The sequence below is a fragment of the Bombus pyrosoma genome, linkage group LG15 (genome assembly GCF_014825855.1).
Source record: "Bombus pyrosoma isolate SC7728 linkage group LG15, ASM1482585v1, whole genome shotgun sequence".
Lineage (NCBI taxonomy): Eukaryota > Metazoa > Arthropoda > Insecta > Hymenoptera > Apidae > Bombus > Bombus pyrosoma.
In genome coordinates, this window is record NC_057784.1 from 9026653 (window position 1) to 9044625 (window position 17973).

Here is a 17973-nt window from a genome sequence, read left to right on the forward strand (position 1 = left end):
TTATAAAATTTTGTAACATCATTTAATGCTCATTGCACATAGAAAAGGTTTTTTACCTTAATGTTTGTGTTATAAAATTTTTGCGTGAATGTCTTTTTTTGCATAGAAAAAAATGAAATGAGCAACAAAGACTTATAATTGTTATCATGATATTTGTTTTTACGAATCACTCGTTATACATATACAATTTGAATAAATAATTTATTTATTTCTAATTCTTATTTAAAAGACAAAGTAATATTTACGTATATATATATACATACAAATGTGATTTTTTAATTTATAGATATAGCGCACACTTAATATTTCTCAAAAATTGATACCTTCTGGTAATGTTCCTTCTCGCCGTCTCTTTTCAACATTTTCATAGTATTCAGAAAAATTAACATAAGGTTTAATTCTAGAGTTTTTGTTTGTCGATTTTGCACCAGAAGGATACATATCTGATGTTGATGAAGTTTCAGTTGTTGAAAAATCGGAATTTTCTTCTGTAACGCTTGTACTTGAATACTCGTTCTCTAGCATTGTTGTAATCTGAGCAGATTCTACAATTGGGTTAAATCTGACTGATTGATTAGTTGGACTTTTCAATGCATGAGGAAGCGGGAAATTAAAATTTCGCACGAGAAGAGTTATATCATCTCGTTTACCAGTTGTTACTGTACTTTGTAAATTACTCATATTAATGTCATGATGAATTCTTACAACTTTATCTACAACAGCTTGAGCAACTCCTGTTAAAGTGGACTGTGCCTGAAACTGAAATTTATTTTGTGAGAATAAGAATATATTACTGTATGTATGATCAATAATCATTTCGCACCTCTTGAACTGCAAAATTAATTAATTTTATATTAACTTGATCAGCTCCAGTTACTTCCTCTAATGATTTGTATAGACCACGAGACATAAGCAATAAAAATTTACAGGAGTCATCAAGTTCTATGCCGCCATGAATTTCTGGTTCTGCAATGACAGGTTCTGCTGTGGCAGATGCTAATTCTTCAAATTCTCTGTACCCCCCTTTGACAAGATAGTTCCCAAGACAACGTGTAGTTTCCTGATTTCCAATACGAGATCCTTTAACATAAATTATTATTAAATACCCCAAAAATTAAAGAATTATATTGAAATTAAATATGGTTTTTAAAAATTACCTTGCCTTATAGAATCAATATCCAATTCTAAATGAGACAATCTTAACAATTCATCTTCATTCCTTAAGTCATGATCTACACTTAGTTGTACAACTCTTAACACTTGATTAGCATCTGTTTTGCATAATAAAGCTCTACTATCACCAACATTAGCAACATATAATTTTCCACGATATATAAGAGCTACAACTGCACTAGTTCCTGCTGATAGCTCACAATTTAAAGCATTTAACTTATCAACCTAATAAAATCTTAAGATGTAAACAATATTTGATATTTTCAAAATTCGTATAATATAATATACTTAACCAACCAAATGCGGGAACTTTTGATAAGTTTCATAGGAGTTTAATCCATCGGGTATATCAAATTGCAAACTGGTCCGTTCAGCCAAAAGGTCTCCAATAGAATCTAAATATCCTCTTTCCACAGCTATAAACGCCTGTCTATATTAATATATTCCACAACTTTACTTTTCTTACAAAAATGTAAGTCATAATTTACAATCTTCATTACAGCTGTACTTTATTTTATTACCTAAGAACTTCTTTAACTTCTTCATCTGTTGATTTACCATTTAATTGTCCAAGTAAAATCTCTGCAGCCATTCGCTGCATAGCAAAATTTGCGACTTTTGTGCCCTCATGCCCATCAAATACTCCATAAAGGAAAGTTGAATCGTCATAGCGACAGTGAAAGCTACGATCTTCAAATGGATGTTCCTCCTGTCTATACCCATCCTCACGATAAATTATATTCGTAGAAAATCCTACACCTAATAAAATATTTGAAAGGTATAAACATTAAACAAGACCGTTTCTAGGTTATGTTATTGAACTTTTACGCACCAGATTGTTTACATACTGGCAAATCATCCGTCCAACTATACTGAGTATCCTGAAAAGGTATCAAATTAGGGCGTTCTGCCCTAGTTGGCATTGTTAAAGAAGATGAAGTAACTTCAACAAAAATTTCAATTGATATACATGTGGACTTACGTTTCTAACATATCGACTGCATATCGATTCATATCGACTAAATATATCGAAAAATCCACAACAATCGATTAAATTAATTTAAATCAAACATTTCAAAAGGCTTCTATTATTCTTCAATTACTATATTCTATTTAAAGCTTTTATTATCTATATTAGTTAATCCATGGTTATCTATATATATATGCGTATAATATAACGACACATTTATATAATATACAAGTTATTAAATAAAAATATATGTATATGTGCACGTAAAAAATTTAGTATTGCATTACGAAATGGATTATTTCAATTTTTTCTTTTCCTTCATATTCCGATAAGTTTATCTTTTATTTCCTATGTATTATCACAGACGAATATGTATTATTTTGTATTTTGTAAAAGTTTTAGTTTTTTAGACAACAGGTATATGCCATAAAAAACAAAAGCAATTCTTATTACGAACTTTTATCCTACCTGCCAAATTATATGACGTCCCGACCAATTAATAGTAAAAATTTTAGTAATTAATAAACAATTAAATTAATCGACATTGAATATGTGACAATTTTTAATCGCATCGTAATGAATCACGATTACTAGTCTTACAAAACACTTGATAGTATGAAGATGTAAAAAGGCTCTTTTTAAAATATCAACCAAAGTAATATTTATTAACAGAAGAAAATAAATTATTCAACAGGTTATTGCATATAGAGTATTCTAACGGAAATATTTTTCTGTATTTTTGTACAAAAAATACGACGAATGTGATATTAATATTAATATTTAATATTTTTTACTTTTAATTTATAAAGGAGAAAATGAGTCGACGGCCTCAGTTAACAAAAACTGAACAACTTCGTCAGGCCAAAACTGCATCACTTATAAGAGATATCGAACTTAAGGAAGATACAGCATCCAGACATCAAAGAGACTCATTCAAAGTACGCAGGCGGATGGTTAGACCTGAGCCAAAAAAAGTAGACTTCAGTAAACCAGGAATGACTAAAGCAATGCTAGCTAGAGTAAAACATGCTGAGAAATTTAAAGAAGAATATGAACGTAAGCAAGAATCAGTTACATCAGTTCGAACACCTAAAAGGACACCTGCACCAATAGGAGGTGATGCCAGGTCGCGATGATAGTTAAATTTGATTGCAACAAACAACATGATATTTGTCAGATGGATAACAAGTTCTTTAATTTGAATTATGTTTCTCATATCATATTTATTTCATAAAATATTTCATAAAATATTAAATAATATAACAAAAAATAAATTAACTAATTCTGCAATTTCCATTACCATATATTTAATGTATAAAATTACTATGTATAAAATTACTTCAAATTAGGATGGGCAGGGAAAGAACACCAGGTAGAAAGACTCCGCGCATAACACCAGCTACAACTCCTCGAAGAGGAGTCTCACCATCTAGAAGAGAATTTGAAACTGTAGCCAGTCGTTTACCTTCTCCCATAAAAACTCCAAAGACACCAAGATTACCTGCAAAAGCTCTACCTAGAAAAACTACTGAATTAGCTAAAATGATGAATGCTGATATAATTCAGGCTGATCCAATTGGTGAAGGAATAATTAGTAATATTGTGATACCTCCTGGAATAGTGAGCGAAGATCGTACTACCATTGTTAACATATCACAACCACATGTGGATCCTGAATCAAAAATAGTATCACAAGTGGCTAATCGTTCGATTCAAGTGATCAGGTGATTTCATAAAATTCTTTTCCTTTTGGTAATGATAACATGACATATTTCATCATTGATAGTGAAACTCTTGATGAGCAAGATGCTGCTGAATCTGCAGCGGTACAAAATAGACTAACAGAATTACAACAAGCTAGAAGAGATTTTGTTATTGCAGTTGCAAATGTTGGTGGAAATGCTCTTCATCTTGAAGATGAAAGTCGTCCCACCACTGTTCTTGATTCTGCTCGTGTATCTCCTGTACATCAACCCACTCCACAAAAAAAGATTATACGGTAATACTTCAAATAAAGCACAGTTAAATAAAACTCTTATAGCTATTACACCTAATAATGGTATTTCTATAGAGTCCCTGAGTTAGAGGACATTGAATATACTATCGATCACCCAGATATTATTGCTGCGCGTGAATATATGCAAAAATTTAAAGCTGACATGGAAGCAAGAGAAGCAGCTAAAAGAATGGAAGAAGAATTTGAAAGAATAGCAGCAGCAGAACATATGTCAGATGAATTAGATTTAGATATTCCTTTTGAAGAAGAAATTTACCAAGAGAGAGATATCTCTTGGGAAGAAGATGAAAGTGGCATGGCGATGCCTCGTCCATCTAAAATAAAAGCTCAAATTTCTCCTATTCCTAGACAACAAAGACCTTATCAATATGAACCCTTTGAACCAGAACAATTAGAAAAATTCTTTGATGTTCAAACTTATCCTCCTTGCCCACAATGTGGACCACCACCAGGTAGAGAACATTTACATCCTGACTTGTGGGAATTGGAAGACCCATGGTACAAAAGACCTCCAGAACCTGATATGCCAGACTTAATAGAGTTTGAAGAATCTGACCTAATACGTTTCTAAAGTTTACCATATACAATTTTTTATAACAATTTGTTGTAAAATATTGATATCTAATATAATGTATAACTACTACACACATGTAAATAATAATAATAGTAATAATTATTTTTTAATAATGCAATGTGTAATCACCAAAATTTCATATTTAACAAAAGCTGTTAAACATAAAATTTTTTATTAATTAAAAAATGAGTCATTCATAAATTTATATTTGTGTAATATCATTTATATATACGTAAAATAGGCTTTTATTGTTTGTATTTTTCAACTAAATTTATGCATAACCCATGTAAATTTATTGATAAATATAGCTAATCATCAATAACCAATAAAATACTTATAAAAAAGTGAAAAATGTAATATGTAATGAAATTACTGATGATCGAAATCGAGATATATCGATTATCGCGTACTTGAAATGTTACTTTAACTTGCTTTGACTAACGTGGTAGATGTAAATACATGGTAAACAAGTGCATAAGATGAGTGATCGACAAATTTAGTAACATGTTTCGTTACTCTCACTATTTCGATTTAAAATTTAAAAAATTGTCAAGAACTTTCTGTGCCGAATGTAATATTTATTAACAGTTGTGCGTGAAATTTTATTTAATTATGGAGTACTATTATTATATTTATTTGCTTGACACGTGCATATCTATCGTAGACTTCTTAATTGTACATATTTCAAATATTTATAATGGACGTACCCTAAAAATTAATTAATTATAATTGACAATTAATTATATTTATATATAAGTACTACGAGTATAATGGCGACACCCACTAACGGTAACGGTAATCTCATCGACGAATTTGAAGAAGCATTTCAGGTATAATATAAGTAATATCTTCTAATATAATTTTTTAAAATGATATTTTGGCAAAATTACAGATTTGTTTTTTCTTTCATTCGTTTTGTTTTAACATAAAATACACTTTGCAGCAATGTTTGAGTATATTAATAACGAAAGACGAAGGGTTAGGAAACAATGGAATTGGAGTGTCAGGTGGTTTGACTGTGGATAAAGAAGAAGCACGTAGTGAAGTTGAACAGGTCACGCTAAGATTTATAGATCTGGCAAGACAGATGGAAGCTTTTTTTCTGCAGAAACGATTTTTGTTGTCTGCATTGAAACCAGAATTAGTAATAAAAGAAGATATCAATGATCTTAGAGTAGAATTAGCACGTAAAGAAGATCTCATAAAAAGGCATTATGACAAAATTACAGTATGGCAGAATTTATTGGCAGATCTACAAGGCTGGGCAAAGTCTCCAGCTCAAGGTCCAGCACCTAATGGTAAGAATCATAAAAAAATGTTAAGGAATGATAATGTAGTAAATAATTTTAACGCACTTTAGGTTTACCAAATGGTACTCAAACTGGACAGAACCAACAAAGTGCCAATGGAGGTGGAAATGCAACGATGCAACAACAACAGCAAATATTACAGCATCAGCAGCAACTCCAACAGCAACAACAACAGTTGCAACATCTACAACAACATCAAATGCAACAGCAACAACTTCATCAGCAACAGGTATTTAAGTAATACCGTTACGAACAAAGCTGAAACTCCTGTATTCAGGCAGCTGTCTAAAGTTAGCGTTGAAAAATTTTTTTTAAAATATCACATGCAATTTAAAAAGAAAAAATGTGCGGCAGCGAAAATTGTATATTTACAGAAAGCTACTTTTGCTGTAGCAGTTATAGTTAGAAGTTACATCTTAAGTCTCATGTCTTTAAGATCTGTCTCACTTTAGTTGTAAAAAGAATTCAAACATTATCAATACTGTAAATTATTGAATTTGTTTATACAAAGTATTGCAGTTACACATACACGTATATCACAAGCTTATTTATACTCACCGTAATGTTCTCATTTCAAAATGGTATATTTATTATTACAAGATTTCTATATTATTTGTTACAATTTAAAACTGAATGAATATTAATGCTGGATGATTGTATGTATCTGTGTGTATGCATGTGTGTGTGAATGATAAAATGTATATAAATAGATTAAATTATAAAGTAATCTTTTTGTGATTGAAATACTTATCACAATTTTAGAAACTATTTTTGCTCCTTTTTTTTTGAAGTAACAGCTATTCAGGACACAAAATCGTTCAGTCCTATTGCACAAAGGCAACGTGTACCAGTGTTGCATATAATCAGTGCCTTATATAATTCCTATCGACAGAAATGTAATATGTAAAAACTAAAAACTTGAAGTGCTTTTAGTAGCTGCGATATAAAATTACAAAAACAAATTTCATTTATAAGAAAGGAAAGTATTAAATAGATACACTTACATAAATATGTTGTAAAATGGTGCCAAAATAATTGCTATTAAAATGTGTACAAATATTTAGCCAAAAACTGATATAATAAATCTGATAATGGCAATAATAAAAGAAAAATAAGCATATTACTTTTGCTTAACATTAATAGCATACCTAATAATCCCTACTACCTTTAAATATATTAGGAACAGGTAGTGATACTTCAAAAGTATATCATCTCATAATTATTCAAAATTAAACTATATACCCCACAAATATGTACACATCTGTTTATATATTTTCTTTCATATAACATAGTATAATTATTTATATCACATATTGAAAATTGTTATAAATTTGACATATTTTTCAATATTTATAAATTTCCTTGTTTATAATATAATGAATATCTTCTGCATGTAAACATGTATGCATGTATTTTGCATCAATGTAAGAGCTACCAAGGAAAGACATATAAAAACTTAATTTATAGTAAATTATGAAAATTACATGTCAAAAAATTTATTTTATTTATTCTTAAAAATTTTATGAATTGACATGTACTTTTTTAATATAATGTTTAGACATAGTATTGAATTAAAATATTGCAGCTATTCATAAAAGCGAAAAAAGATTATGCCATTTTACTTATGTTTTTACATGCAAGTAGATGTTTGCAGAATAAATCTCTATTCATGGCAAAAAACATTGTGCTTTCTTTCATTTCCCTAATTACTGTTCCTAATACATCCTACTGGCTTGTAAGGATCGGAACTCTTAATTTCACTATAGACTTACATATTCAAGTATATTGCATGTGTGTTTCATTTGTGTACAGCATTTCTAAGATTTTCATCTTTTAATCATTTCACTGCTATCTTTGATCCTCCTAAATGCTTAGTTTTTATTTAGCATCATTTTCTATGATACAATAAAATTTATGTTCAAAAAATTGTTTATATCAAATGTATATTGATAAGAATATAATGATAGAATATATATGTGACGTAAAATTGCAGGTACAACAAGGGTCTGGTGCACCTCCCACATCGGGTCTTCAAGGAGTTGGGGTCTCAGTTGGACAACAAGGAATGTTCATGACACAAGGAGGAGTAAGTGTGACTGGTACACGGGGTGGATTTCCCGTCGCAGGTGTAGGAAGTAGTGCTCTCCAGGGTCCTCTCGCTTTCCTGGAAAAGACAACGAGCAATATAGGAATGCCCGAAAGGCGGAGTTGACGCGGAAGGGGGAGGGGCCGGGGTCGGGGTCGAGGAAAAGGCCGAGGAAGAGGACGAGGCGGAGGAGGCAGTTTACCTCCGCCACCACCACTTCTCGATACTTCGGACCCGTCGTCGTATGCTGCTGCTGCCGCAGTTGCAGCTGCTGCGGCAGCGCCCCTTCCCTCTCCACAGCAGCAGCCTCCACCATCTTGTACATGAATGTAACAAATTAATTTGTTATTGTAAGATATCGTTCCTATAACTAAAATCATTGCGGTCGCAGAAAATTGTTTTCAATCGTATAGGTTTATACTATCTTTAGTAAAAGGGCGGAGCGCTTTGTTAAGTTAATGTTTAGTACGCAATTTTATAATATGGTTATATAAATATGTACATTAAAAAATGTGCGCGATGCATCTTAATTAATTATTTAAAAAAAACAGGATTTTAATTAAAAAATGATAATTAAATAATGCCAGTTTTATTAAATCGTATATCAGTATAAATAATGAACATATAATACCATTCAGTTATTTCTGGAAAAATATTTTGTGTTCATTCTGTAAATTGCTGACTTTTTACTTTGGTATTTTATATTTTCTCTTTATGTAATAATAATTGGAAAATTACATAAAGAACATATGGTGTATTCGTGAAATAAAATAATCAGTACATATGTCCTTTTAAACTGTTCAAGGGGATGAGCAGCAGAAACTGTACATAAGAAAATTGCAATGGTCAAAGCGTTAACATAAATTTTACATGTACATAAAATTAGAAGTACGACTTTCCATACAATAAGTCATATTGTATTTTATTATATTAAGTTCAAATAGTTATTAACACCCTTACAAATTACGTGTAATAGTTTACACAATATTGATCAAAATTATGTATTTTAAATGCAACACAAATAAAGTATAAATTGCCCAAAATTTAATATACCTCCCATAGATATATCTCTATTATATTAAGCTATACTTTGTACAAATTTAGTATATTGTATTCTATTCTATACGACGTCGTACAATCAGACCTTTTTGATATTGTTAAATCTTTCCTATTCCTTTATGATTATTGATAGTCACTGACACTGTCTTTAATTGTTTCAGTAAATGTAACACACCTTATATAATGTGAATAAAGCGAGCTGTACAAAAGAAGATTCACCATATTTGTACTAGGTATTGCTGTACTGTAAAGATATAATTCTGTACACAAATACAATGACTACGAATTTTATAAATAGCATGTGATTCGATTTTCTTATACAACGTTATTCACTTAAGTTGGAACCCGCGTTCGCGAGAACATATGAGAATAGCAACATTATATATATACACTACTATTACAAACAAATGTCGTTCGCCACCTATGAGCTGTTGCTAGAAGTATAATTAGGCGAAAGACAATGTGATTTGGTAATCGCCGAAGGACTTCAAATTTGACGTCACAATAAGGAGAAGACGATCGCTATCTGATTTTTAATTGTTCTGCTGTTGAATATAAGAATAAAGTGGGTGATTGATATATAATAAAACACCTTACGGAATTCATATTTAGACTGAGTAAAAAAAATAGAAATTAATTAAACCCTCGCAGCAAAGCCTGAATTGGAAGTTGTTTATGTTAGATGAAACTGATGGCAGATGAATACAATTTTAAGTAAAAAAATTACATTTCAGCTAAATTTCAGGTAAGCATAATTAGAGGTACCAGATACTAAAAGGAGAAAAAAATTGATTACATGTGGGACAGAAGTAAATACGCTTGCTTGTTTCGAAGTTTTCGGGGACGCGTAGAGACCTGAAATCGTCAGACAAAAATGCGACACTTCCTTTCTCAGCGACCGTCTTTATTGTAATATCAAATTTAAAGTACTTCTAGCAACAGCTTGTAGATTGCGAGCGATATTTGACTGTAGTAGTAAACGTATATGTTACACTGTTACCATTCTCATATGTTCTCACGAGCGTGGGTTTCAAAATAAGTGGATAACTCTGTACATTCCGATGCATGTACTTAATTCGTTGTATCGACTTTAGTCATTTTGTATAAATGTCAGAATGTCAAACGGGAGGTAAGCGTGGATAAAATATATGTATATATATAATATTGTGTATATGTGTATGTATAGATAGAACAAAGTTATATATACATATATATACATGCGTGTATACATATATGTATACGTATATATAAAAATAGATAAACTTGCATCATACAACTTAAAATAGTTGTAAGTTTTAACACAATGCCTGCAAAAACTGGATCAGCGTGCGGGTCGGACGACCTGCCATTCCAGCTGGTACATATGGTAACTTATCAGGTCCAGGGCCCATTACTCCTGCAATATCTAAATGCATCCATGGTGTATTGTTCGAGATGAATTCATGTAGGAAAGCAGCGGCTGTACATGAACCACCACCTTTCGTTCTCGCAACATTTCTTATATCAGCTGATTTAACTTTTTCTGCAATTGATACCATATTATTCAATATATTACACTTCAAAGTTAAAAATATTGATTAACTGAATTATTTTCTTACTTGTCATTTCATCTGTGAAATGCTGCCAAAGTGGAAATCTCCATACTCTATCACCAGTAAGAGTGCCTGCATTTCTTAGTTTTTCAAACAGTGAACTATTGTTTGTGAAAACTCCAGTTGCTGCTCCTCCTAAAGCAATTCTCATTGCACCAGTTAGTGTTGCAAGATCCAAGATAAAACTGTATATGAAAAGTATTTAATAAGAATATCTATACCACTGTATCAATTGTTATATATTTCCTAATTGATGCAACAGTTACCTTGGATTAAATTCTTGAGCATAACAAAGTGCATCCGCAAGAATAAGTCTGCCTTCAGCATCGGTGTTATCTACGATAATACTCTTCCCGTTCATTGCAACTACAACATCTCCTGGTTTAGTTGCAGTTCCAGATGGCAAATTTTCAGTAAGTGGTATCAAACCAATAAGATTCAATTTTAATTTAAGTTCAGCAGCAGCTCGAATAGCAGCTACTACACATGCAGCACCAGTCATATCAGCACGCATTTCGTCCATATCAGCTGGAGGCTAAAGTTATATAATGTTATTTACACTAAATGTATTAATTTACAATTACTTTACCTTAAGACTGATACCGCCAGCATCGAAAGTAACACCTTTTCCAACGAACGCAATTGGTTGAGAATTATCATCAGCACCTTTATAGCAAATTTCAACGAACTTCGGTGGCTCACAACTACCGTGAGATACGCTAAGGAAAGAACCCATCTTTTTCTGTTCTGCCCATTCTTTACTATGAACTTTTACAGTAATTCCTAATTTAGTGAGAACTGTCTGTACTTCTTCCGAAAATATTGTAGGTGTCATTAAATTGGCTGGTGTATCTGCTAAATGGCGTGCCCAATTTTGAGCCTGAGCTTTAATACTCCCAATACGCCACTGTTCCCTTGAAAAAATAATTTTCTTTACACTACCATAATATAAATAAATATACAAAAAGAAAAAGAAAGAATGTATTACTTACTCTCCTTCTTGCCCATATAACGAAACTTTTGGAAGAATTTTCTGTTTTTCCTTATTTTTTGAGCCTTGATAGAACCATGTTGATAATGTAGCTCCTTCTGCTGCAGCCTCAGCATCTCCTAATGTTTCTAGATGTATGTCTTTTATTTCAACCGCATCCAATGCACGACATCCAGCTAATATAGCATTATAACATTATTATTAAAGTATAATGAAAAGGATGTTCCTATTACTGTATGTAAACACATTGATTTTCATATAAAGAATATTTACCTGCTGCAGCTATACGTATGTTTTCTTTTCCTTCATGTATTTCTTCAAGCTGATTAATGCCAAGATTCTTTTTTCCAAGACCAACAACTGCAATTCCAACGTAATCCTTCTCATCCAAACCCCAAAATATTCTAGCATGACCTTTGGGAATTTTTGGACCTGCTCTGAAGTGGTACAAGTATTGAAATATTATTTAAAATTATTTATCCAATAAAATATATATTATTAAAACAAGAGGGGGAATGTATATATGAAATTAAAAAAATTTTTGAAGGACATACTGAGACACAAGTTCATGAATTTATTTCTTACAATAATTCTAGGCATCTTGGACATCTATTAGCACATGCTAGAGCATCTGCAATTTTAAAATACAATCTGAAAATATACTATTCTTTACATATATATATATACATATATATACATGTGTATATATATATATATATCCTAGAACATAGTCCTTTAAAATTATTCTAATGTCTCTAATAATCGTTCTAATTATTAATTGGATTAAAATTACAATTATTTTTCACGATATTATAACTATGTATTAACTCACAACTATATTCTCTGATCTATAGTGGAGACAATTGATTTGCACTCATAATACATAAATGGTAGGCATGACAATCATTTCCAATGTATTTTGATATTAATAAGAATTTACAACAGTAAAGAATTATCTTCGAATATAATGCAGTACAGTGTAACACTATGTTCTTATTACCAAATAATTTGATTCTTCATTTATGTATATATACAGTTTTAAGTATGTAGATTTTCCATGGGGTTTCATATTTGTAACATCATTTGCTTAAATATTATTATGTAAATTGTAAAGAAACTATTAAAAATTGACACATTGATATTTAGAAATATGAGCCATGTTATAGATTTACTTAAAACATACTATTCAGAGCTAAGTAAAATAACATTTAATAGAAAATAAATTTTTCTTCTTTCCTCAATAGAATTATTACATCAAATAAGTGGTATTATTTTTCACGGAAGTTATCATTAATTGTAACTACGTATAATTTATTTATTTCTAAAATAATGAACATGCCTTTATAATTAAAAAATATTAACAATCTACTACTTTTCATCATAAATTCTGTCTTTCCTTAGCTCTGATACTAATATATAAAAATAGTGATAGTAACACTGATAGTAGGAACTTAATGCAATTCAAGCACATTTACTACTTCCTTACTGATGTGATGTTCTTGGCACACATTAAATTGAATTGAACAGATAGTATTAACATTGCTTGTGATATCAACTTATACATTTCTACTGTTCTGAATTTAATAATCTATTAGGCTACTTTGGCAAGATTTATTATAAGAATCACACTGCACGTGATCAAAATTACATTCTTATGTGACGATTATTATAAGCAATTTAAAATATTTTTCTTTTTTACATATCATTACAAGTCACAAAAATATTTTCCACATCTTAAATTGTTTAGAATAATGAAATTTTATATTTTATTTAACATTCATAAATCATATTTATCAAGCTAAAAAAATCTATATTAAATATTAGATAACTTATAAGATTTAATTAAGAAAAAATATTATTACTACATAAGATTAATTATGGCCAAAAACAAAAAATGAAAAAATACGGTTAATAATAATATAATGGTAATGAAATTTACCTAATAAAAATGTTTTATTACACTAGAATTGTGCTAATAATTACTGTGCAAATACATTAATTTAAGGAAATATAAAATATAACTAAATTATATAATGTTTTAGAAGGCCATTTTCTATAATAAAAATTATTAGATGCACGCGTATATCATTAATATATTTATATGAACTATTTATTATTAAAATTCAGTCTATTCTTAAAATATATCTAAACTGCAAAACAATTAAATAAGTGTAATACAAGTAACAGTACTCATATGTTTAATAAAAATATAATGAGAGAAAAGTATTTGTGCTGCTTGATATTCAGAGTATTACTTTCTCAAATAAGTCAGTCTCTAGCAATTTCTATATGTAGAAGTTTTCTCAATTTTGCTTACAACAAATTACTATAACATTTAGAATAAATTTCCACTTCTCGTTGTTATTTGTGTCTGAGCACTTAATCGAATAAATTTCAAAATATATATATATATATATATCTGCTAAAGATCATAGAACTCATAACTAATTTTAAATTAGTTCTAATATTTTAATAGTCCCTTGAGAATTTGCTGCTACCACAACATTGGACATTTGTTTCCAGCAAACTGCAGACACAAATTCATTCAGATCTTCTTCTCTTCTTTCTTGTATTTCTAATATACTTCGAACAGCATCAAATTTATATGAGAACAATTGTTTGGAAAGTCCTTTGTAGTACACATAAAGTGCATTATTTTCTGACCCACATGCTACATAATCACCGTCGGTAGTAAGACCTATAAAATTCTTCTCGTTTACATGTCCGACGAATGAACGTAGACAATGTGGATTATTGATATTCCACATTTTTAATTGCGAATCCGTGCTTGCAGATACTATTTCTTCTTTGTTAATGAATTTAACATATGAAACAGCTTTACGGTGGCCTTTGAAAATACAGAGTGCTTCCTTCATATTACGTAAATCATAATAATGGACACAATGGTCTGCAGATCCAAATGCCAAGTGACATGAACTACGTGGGTTAAATTTTACACAACACACATTAGCTTTTGCTTCTAAAGAAGCCACGGAATGATCATTGTTCAAAGACCATAACTTCACTCTAGCATCATCTGAACCTGATGCTATAAGTTTAGTATCTACATCATTAAAATCAACAGACCAACATCTTTTTTCATGTTCTTGAAATGTTTTGGTTCTCTGACAAGTTGCAGCATCCCATACTGTTACAATTCCTTCATAATCAGATGATGCTAGCATTCCTTTATGAAAGGAGTTCCATGAAACACATGATATTTTGGAGCTAGATACCATTTCAACACAGGGGTAATGTATATCTACAGTGTCTCTTATTACAGCACTATAATCAAATACTTTTATACGTTTTGTAACTCCAGCTATAGCAAAAAATTCATTATCTTTATCGAATTCAATGCTTGAAACAATAGTGGAGTTATTAAAAATATCCGACGAATAATTCAAAGTTGCTAATGGACGTAATGCTTTATATCTAGAGAATTTAACAAGGTTTTCTCTAAAAACATCAAGTCCTGAACTAGTACCTTGCCATGAATCACTTTGACTGTGAGATTTATGCCCAAGGAGTAGTTCCTTAGCACGAGAATCGAAATAGCATTGAACAAAATCATCAAAATGAGCATGCATCCTCTTTCTACGTACAGCTAAAGTAGATCCTACTGCATAATCATTTTGTTTTTTACTTCCTGTAGGATTAATAAAGGTTTCGCTTCCAACAACACTTGCTTTTTCATTTGGTTTTACCATGTTCGAATCAATTATATCTATAAGACCAATCATTTCTTTTCTTATAGCTGATACCTGTGCAGTATCATTCTCACTGGATTTTTTCAAATCTTCTACTTTAGGACATTTATTTTGAACATCTCTTAGAATATTCTCAACTTCTTCCATATCCTTCTTAATCAATGCTATCTCTTTTTGTAACTGATTCTTTTGTTCTTCTTTTTGTTGCAATAGATGCTTCAAAAATTCATGTAGCAATTTATTTTGTGCTGTACATGTTTCTGCTTCCAGTAAATGTTTTCTTTGTGTTAGTACTTCTAGCATTACATTTACATCTGGTAATGTTAGATTAGCACTTTCTGCAGCTATAATATCTCTTAAACCATCATGTGCTGGTATAGATAAATCTGTACCTACTACTCTGTGTCTACCATCAGCTGCATAAGAAGATCCTAATTCAGCAAGACCCTTAATTCTAGTTTTATATTTTGATATCAATTCATGTAATAGAAAGTTTGGAAAAATATCTTGTTGAGTTAACGCATAGCTACACTTTGGACAACGACCATTGGCTTCCAAAGACTTTATTATACAACGATAACAAAATGTATGACCACAACGTGTGATATGAGCTTCATCAATTACTTCAAGACAAATAGGACATAGATAATCATTATTTTTATCTTCAAGTGTACCACTAATTCTATGAAGAACATTTGCTGAGTGATTTTGTTTACTCATTCTACCACTACATTCACCTACATCTCCGCTGCTTCCAGGAATATCATTTCCCAAATTACTATCATTGATAGCTGACATCTTTTTCCTCAATTGAATAATATTTCTTAGAATACATTTAATTATTTTCAGATACATCTGGTAATTTTAATCTGCTTTTTTAAATCTCATACTTTTTAAAGTTTTGTATGAGCTCTTCCAATAGATGATTTTACTTGATTAATAACCGAACTATAGAAATAATTGCTTTACAAATAATATACTGTTAAAATTTTTTATATAACAAAATATGTGTCTGGTAACTCCTTCTGTGCAGCGAGTTTTGCTTCATATCATGCGTACAATATCGTCTCTCAGTCTAGTCTCTCCTGAAACAATGAAAATAATGCCAGTGAGCTCATAAGACATAAATTTCATTTAAATTCAATTTTGTTAAAAGAAAATACTTTATGTAAACTTTTCAAAAGAACAAAGAAAAAGCAATTCTGAATATTATATATAAAAGCTCAGGCAGCATTATGACAATTGTTTCAGGCTGGAACTATGAATAAAAGATTTAATATTCATTAATGTTAATCCATATGATATGCAAAACAAAACTATAGAAATAATAATATGTAAAACTATACTTTGCATGGTCACTTATCATAAATCAATGTCATTTACTATTTACATTTGATTTATCATGAATTGATAAAAGTACTTGCTTGATTTGAAGGAAAGCGGTTCAATCTTAGGTATACGGTACTTATACCTGAATTATGGACACACATCTATGATCTGGTTTCACATATTATATGAAAAAAAAATATGTTTAGTAAAAAGAATATTAACACAGATTTTTACATAAATATGTGATACAAAAAGATCTGATTACGGTACAAAATATGTTACAGATCATTAATAAAATTTCCAACTTACAACAAAATATGTTTTTGCAGTTTTCCTTTAACGAGTTCATCATATTTAGCCGCTGTGGGAGTCAATGAAACGTTGTTTTCATCTTCTGCTTCGTATAGACCGAGCACCAATCCTTTCTGTTGGAAATTTAGATATCAGAAATTAAGTATCGAAGTATAGAAATCTTAGAATACGACACAGTACATATATCGAATCATAGCCTCACAAAACAAATTCATTCGTTCTCCTCTCGGAAAGTTTTCTTTCGATAAGAAAAGAAAAAAGCGAAAGGAGAAAATTTATAATACATTTTTCAATAAAACTATTAATAACTTGTATATCTCAATCAAGTATTTCTCCCACTTCTCCTTCTACGATGTTGAATACCAAACTGAAAATTCCTCGTTTCGGCAATTTCTTCGTAAAATAGACATATACCACTTATCTAATGAAATAATAGCAGCGAATACTATTCGATTAAGGAATAAATAACATTATAATTACCTTCATGGTCGAAATACAAGATAAGAAACGTAACTGCGAATTTCCGTATTGTAGACCCTTACCCCTGATAAGAGACAATGCCATAATTTGTTCAAGAGAGCACTTAGGTGTGATATATATACGTATGACTATATAGATATATATATATCTGTGTGTACATATGCGAATGTATGTGTACGCATGAACGTGTACACACTGTACTAGAAAGATACGATATCTATATAGATATCTTGGTCACTTATGTTATAGATTCGCGACTCTAATGCCTCGTGTAGCATGTTCGTGTGGCGACACCAACTTCCGTTTAGTCATCTCACCTAAAAGTTTGCTCCCGGTAAAAAGTTTTTCCGCTAAAAGATAAAACACCCAA

The 17973-nt window shown here is 30.5% G+C and overlaps 4 protein-coding genes across 8 annotated transcripts; 2 read left to right on the plus strand and 2 right to left on the minus strand.

Annotated features, from left to right (window-relative positions):
• Positions 1–58: 58 nt before the first annotated feature.
• LOC122575930 (TGF-beta-activated kinase 1 and MAP3K7-binding protein 1-like) lies at positions 59–5131 on the minus strand. Of its 3 annotated transcripts, XM_043745456.1 has the most exons (8): positions 5108–5131; positions 2156–2192; positions 2006–2085; positions 1695–1932; positions 1471–1603; positions 1158–1398; positions 824–1080; positions 60–759 (listed from the first exon to the last, which is right to left on the minus strand). In XM_043745456.1, the coding sequence occupies exons 2-8, from the start codon at positions 2185–2187 to the stop codon at positions 310–312; spliced, it is 1431 nt and encodes a 476-aa protein (XP_043601391.1). In that variant the 5' UTR covers positions 2188–2192; positions 5108–5131; the 3' UTR covers positions 60–309. The 3 variants fall into 3 exon arrangements, with proteins under 3 accessions (XP_043601390.1, XP_043601391.1, XP_043601392.1); XM_043745455.1 differs by lacking the exon at positions 5108–5131 and having other exon boundaries at positions 59–759; positions 2156–2202; XM_043745457.1 differs by lacking the exon at positions 5108–5131 and having other exon boundaries at positions 61–759; positions 2006–2080; positions 2156–2193.
• LOC122575936 lies at positions 2615–4856 on the plus strand. The gene is made up of 4 exons (XM_043745465.1): positions 2615–3269; positions 3493–3867; positions 3930–4142; positions 4215–4856. The coding sequence occupies exons 1-4, from the start codon at positions 2959–2961 to the stop codon at positions 4729–4731; spliced, it is 1416 nt and encodes a 471-aa protein (XP_043601400.1). The 5' UTR covers positions 2615–2958; the 3' UTR covers positions 4732–4856.
• Positions 5132–5167: 36 nt separating the features above from the next.
• Positions 5168–9173, plus strand: LOC122575935 (mediator of RNA polymerase II transcription subunit 28-like). Its single transcript, XM_043745464.1, has 4 exons — positions 5168–5564; positions 5678–6032; positions 6095–6273; positions 8038–9173. The coding sequence occupies exons 1-4, from the start codon at positions 5505–5507 to the stop codon at positions 8254–8256; spliced, it is 813 nt and encodes a 270-aa protein (XP_043601399.1). The 5' UTR covers positions 5168–5504; the 3' UTR covers positions 8257–9173.
• LOC122575925 (E3 ubiquitin-protein ligase COP1-like) lies at positions 8704–17763 on the minus strand. Of its 3 annotated transcripts, XM_043745447.1 has the most exons (9): positions 17604–17763; positions 17121–17236; positions 12358–12403; positions 12046–12209; positions 11774–11948; positions 11371–11695; positions 11048–11316; positions 10788–10966; positions 8704–10711 (listed from the first exon to the last, which is right to left on the minus strand). In XM_043745447.1, exons 2-9 carry the CDS (start codon positions 17161–17163, stop codon positions 10485–10487), a joined length of 1428 nt encoding a protein of 475 aa, XP_043601382.1. In that variant the 5' UTR covers positions 17164–17236; positions 17604–17763; the 3' UTR covers positions 8704–10484. The 3 variants fall into 3 exon arrangements, with proteins under 3 accessions (XP_043601382.1, XP_043601381.1, XP_043601380.1); XM_043745446.1 differs by lacking the exon at positions 12358–12403; XM_043745445.1 differs by lacking the exons at positions 8704–10711; positions 10788–10966; positions 11048–11316; ... (2 more) ...; positions 12046–12209; positions 12358–12403 and adding an exon at positions 13861–16567 and having other exon boundaries at positions 17604–17629.
• Between the last annotated feature and the right edge of the window lie 210 nt (positions 17764–17973).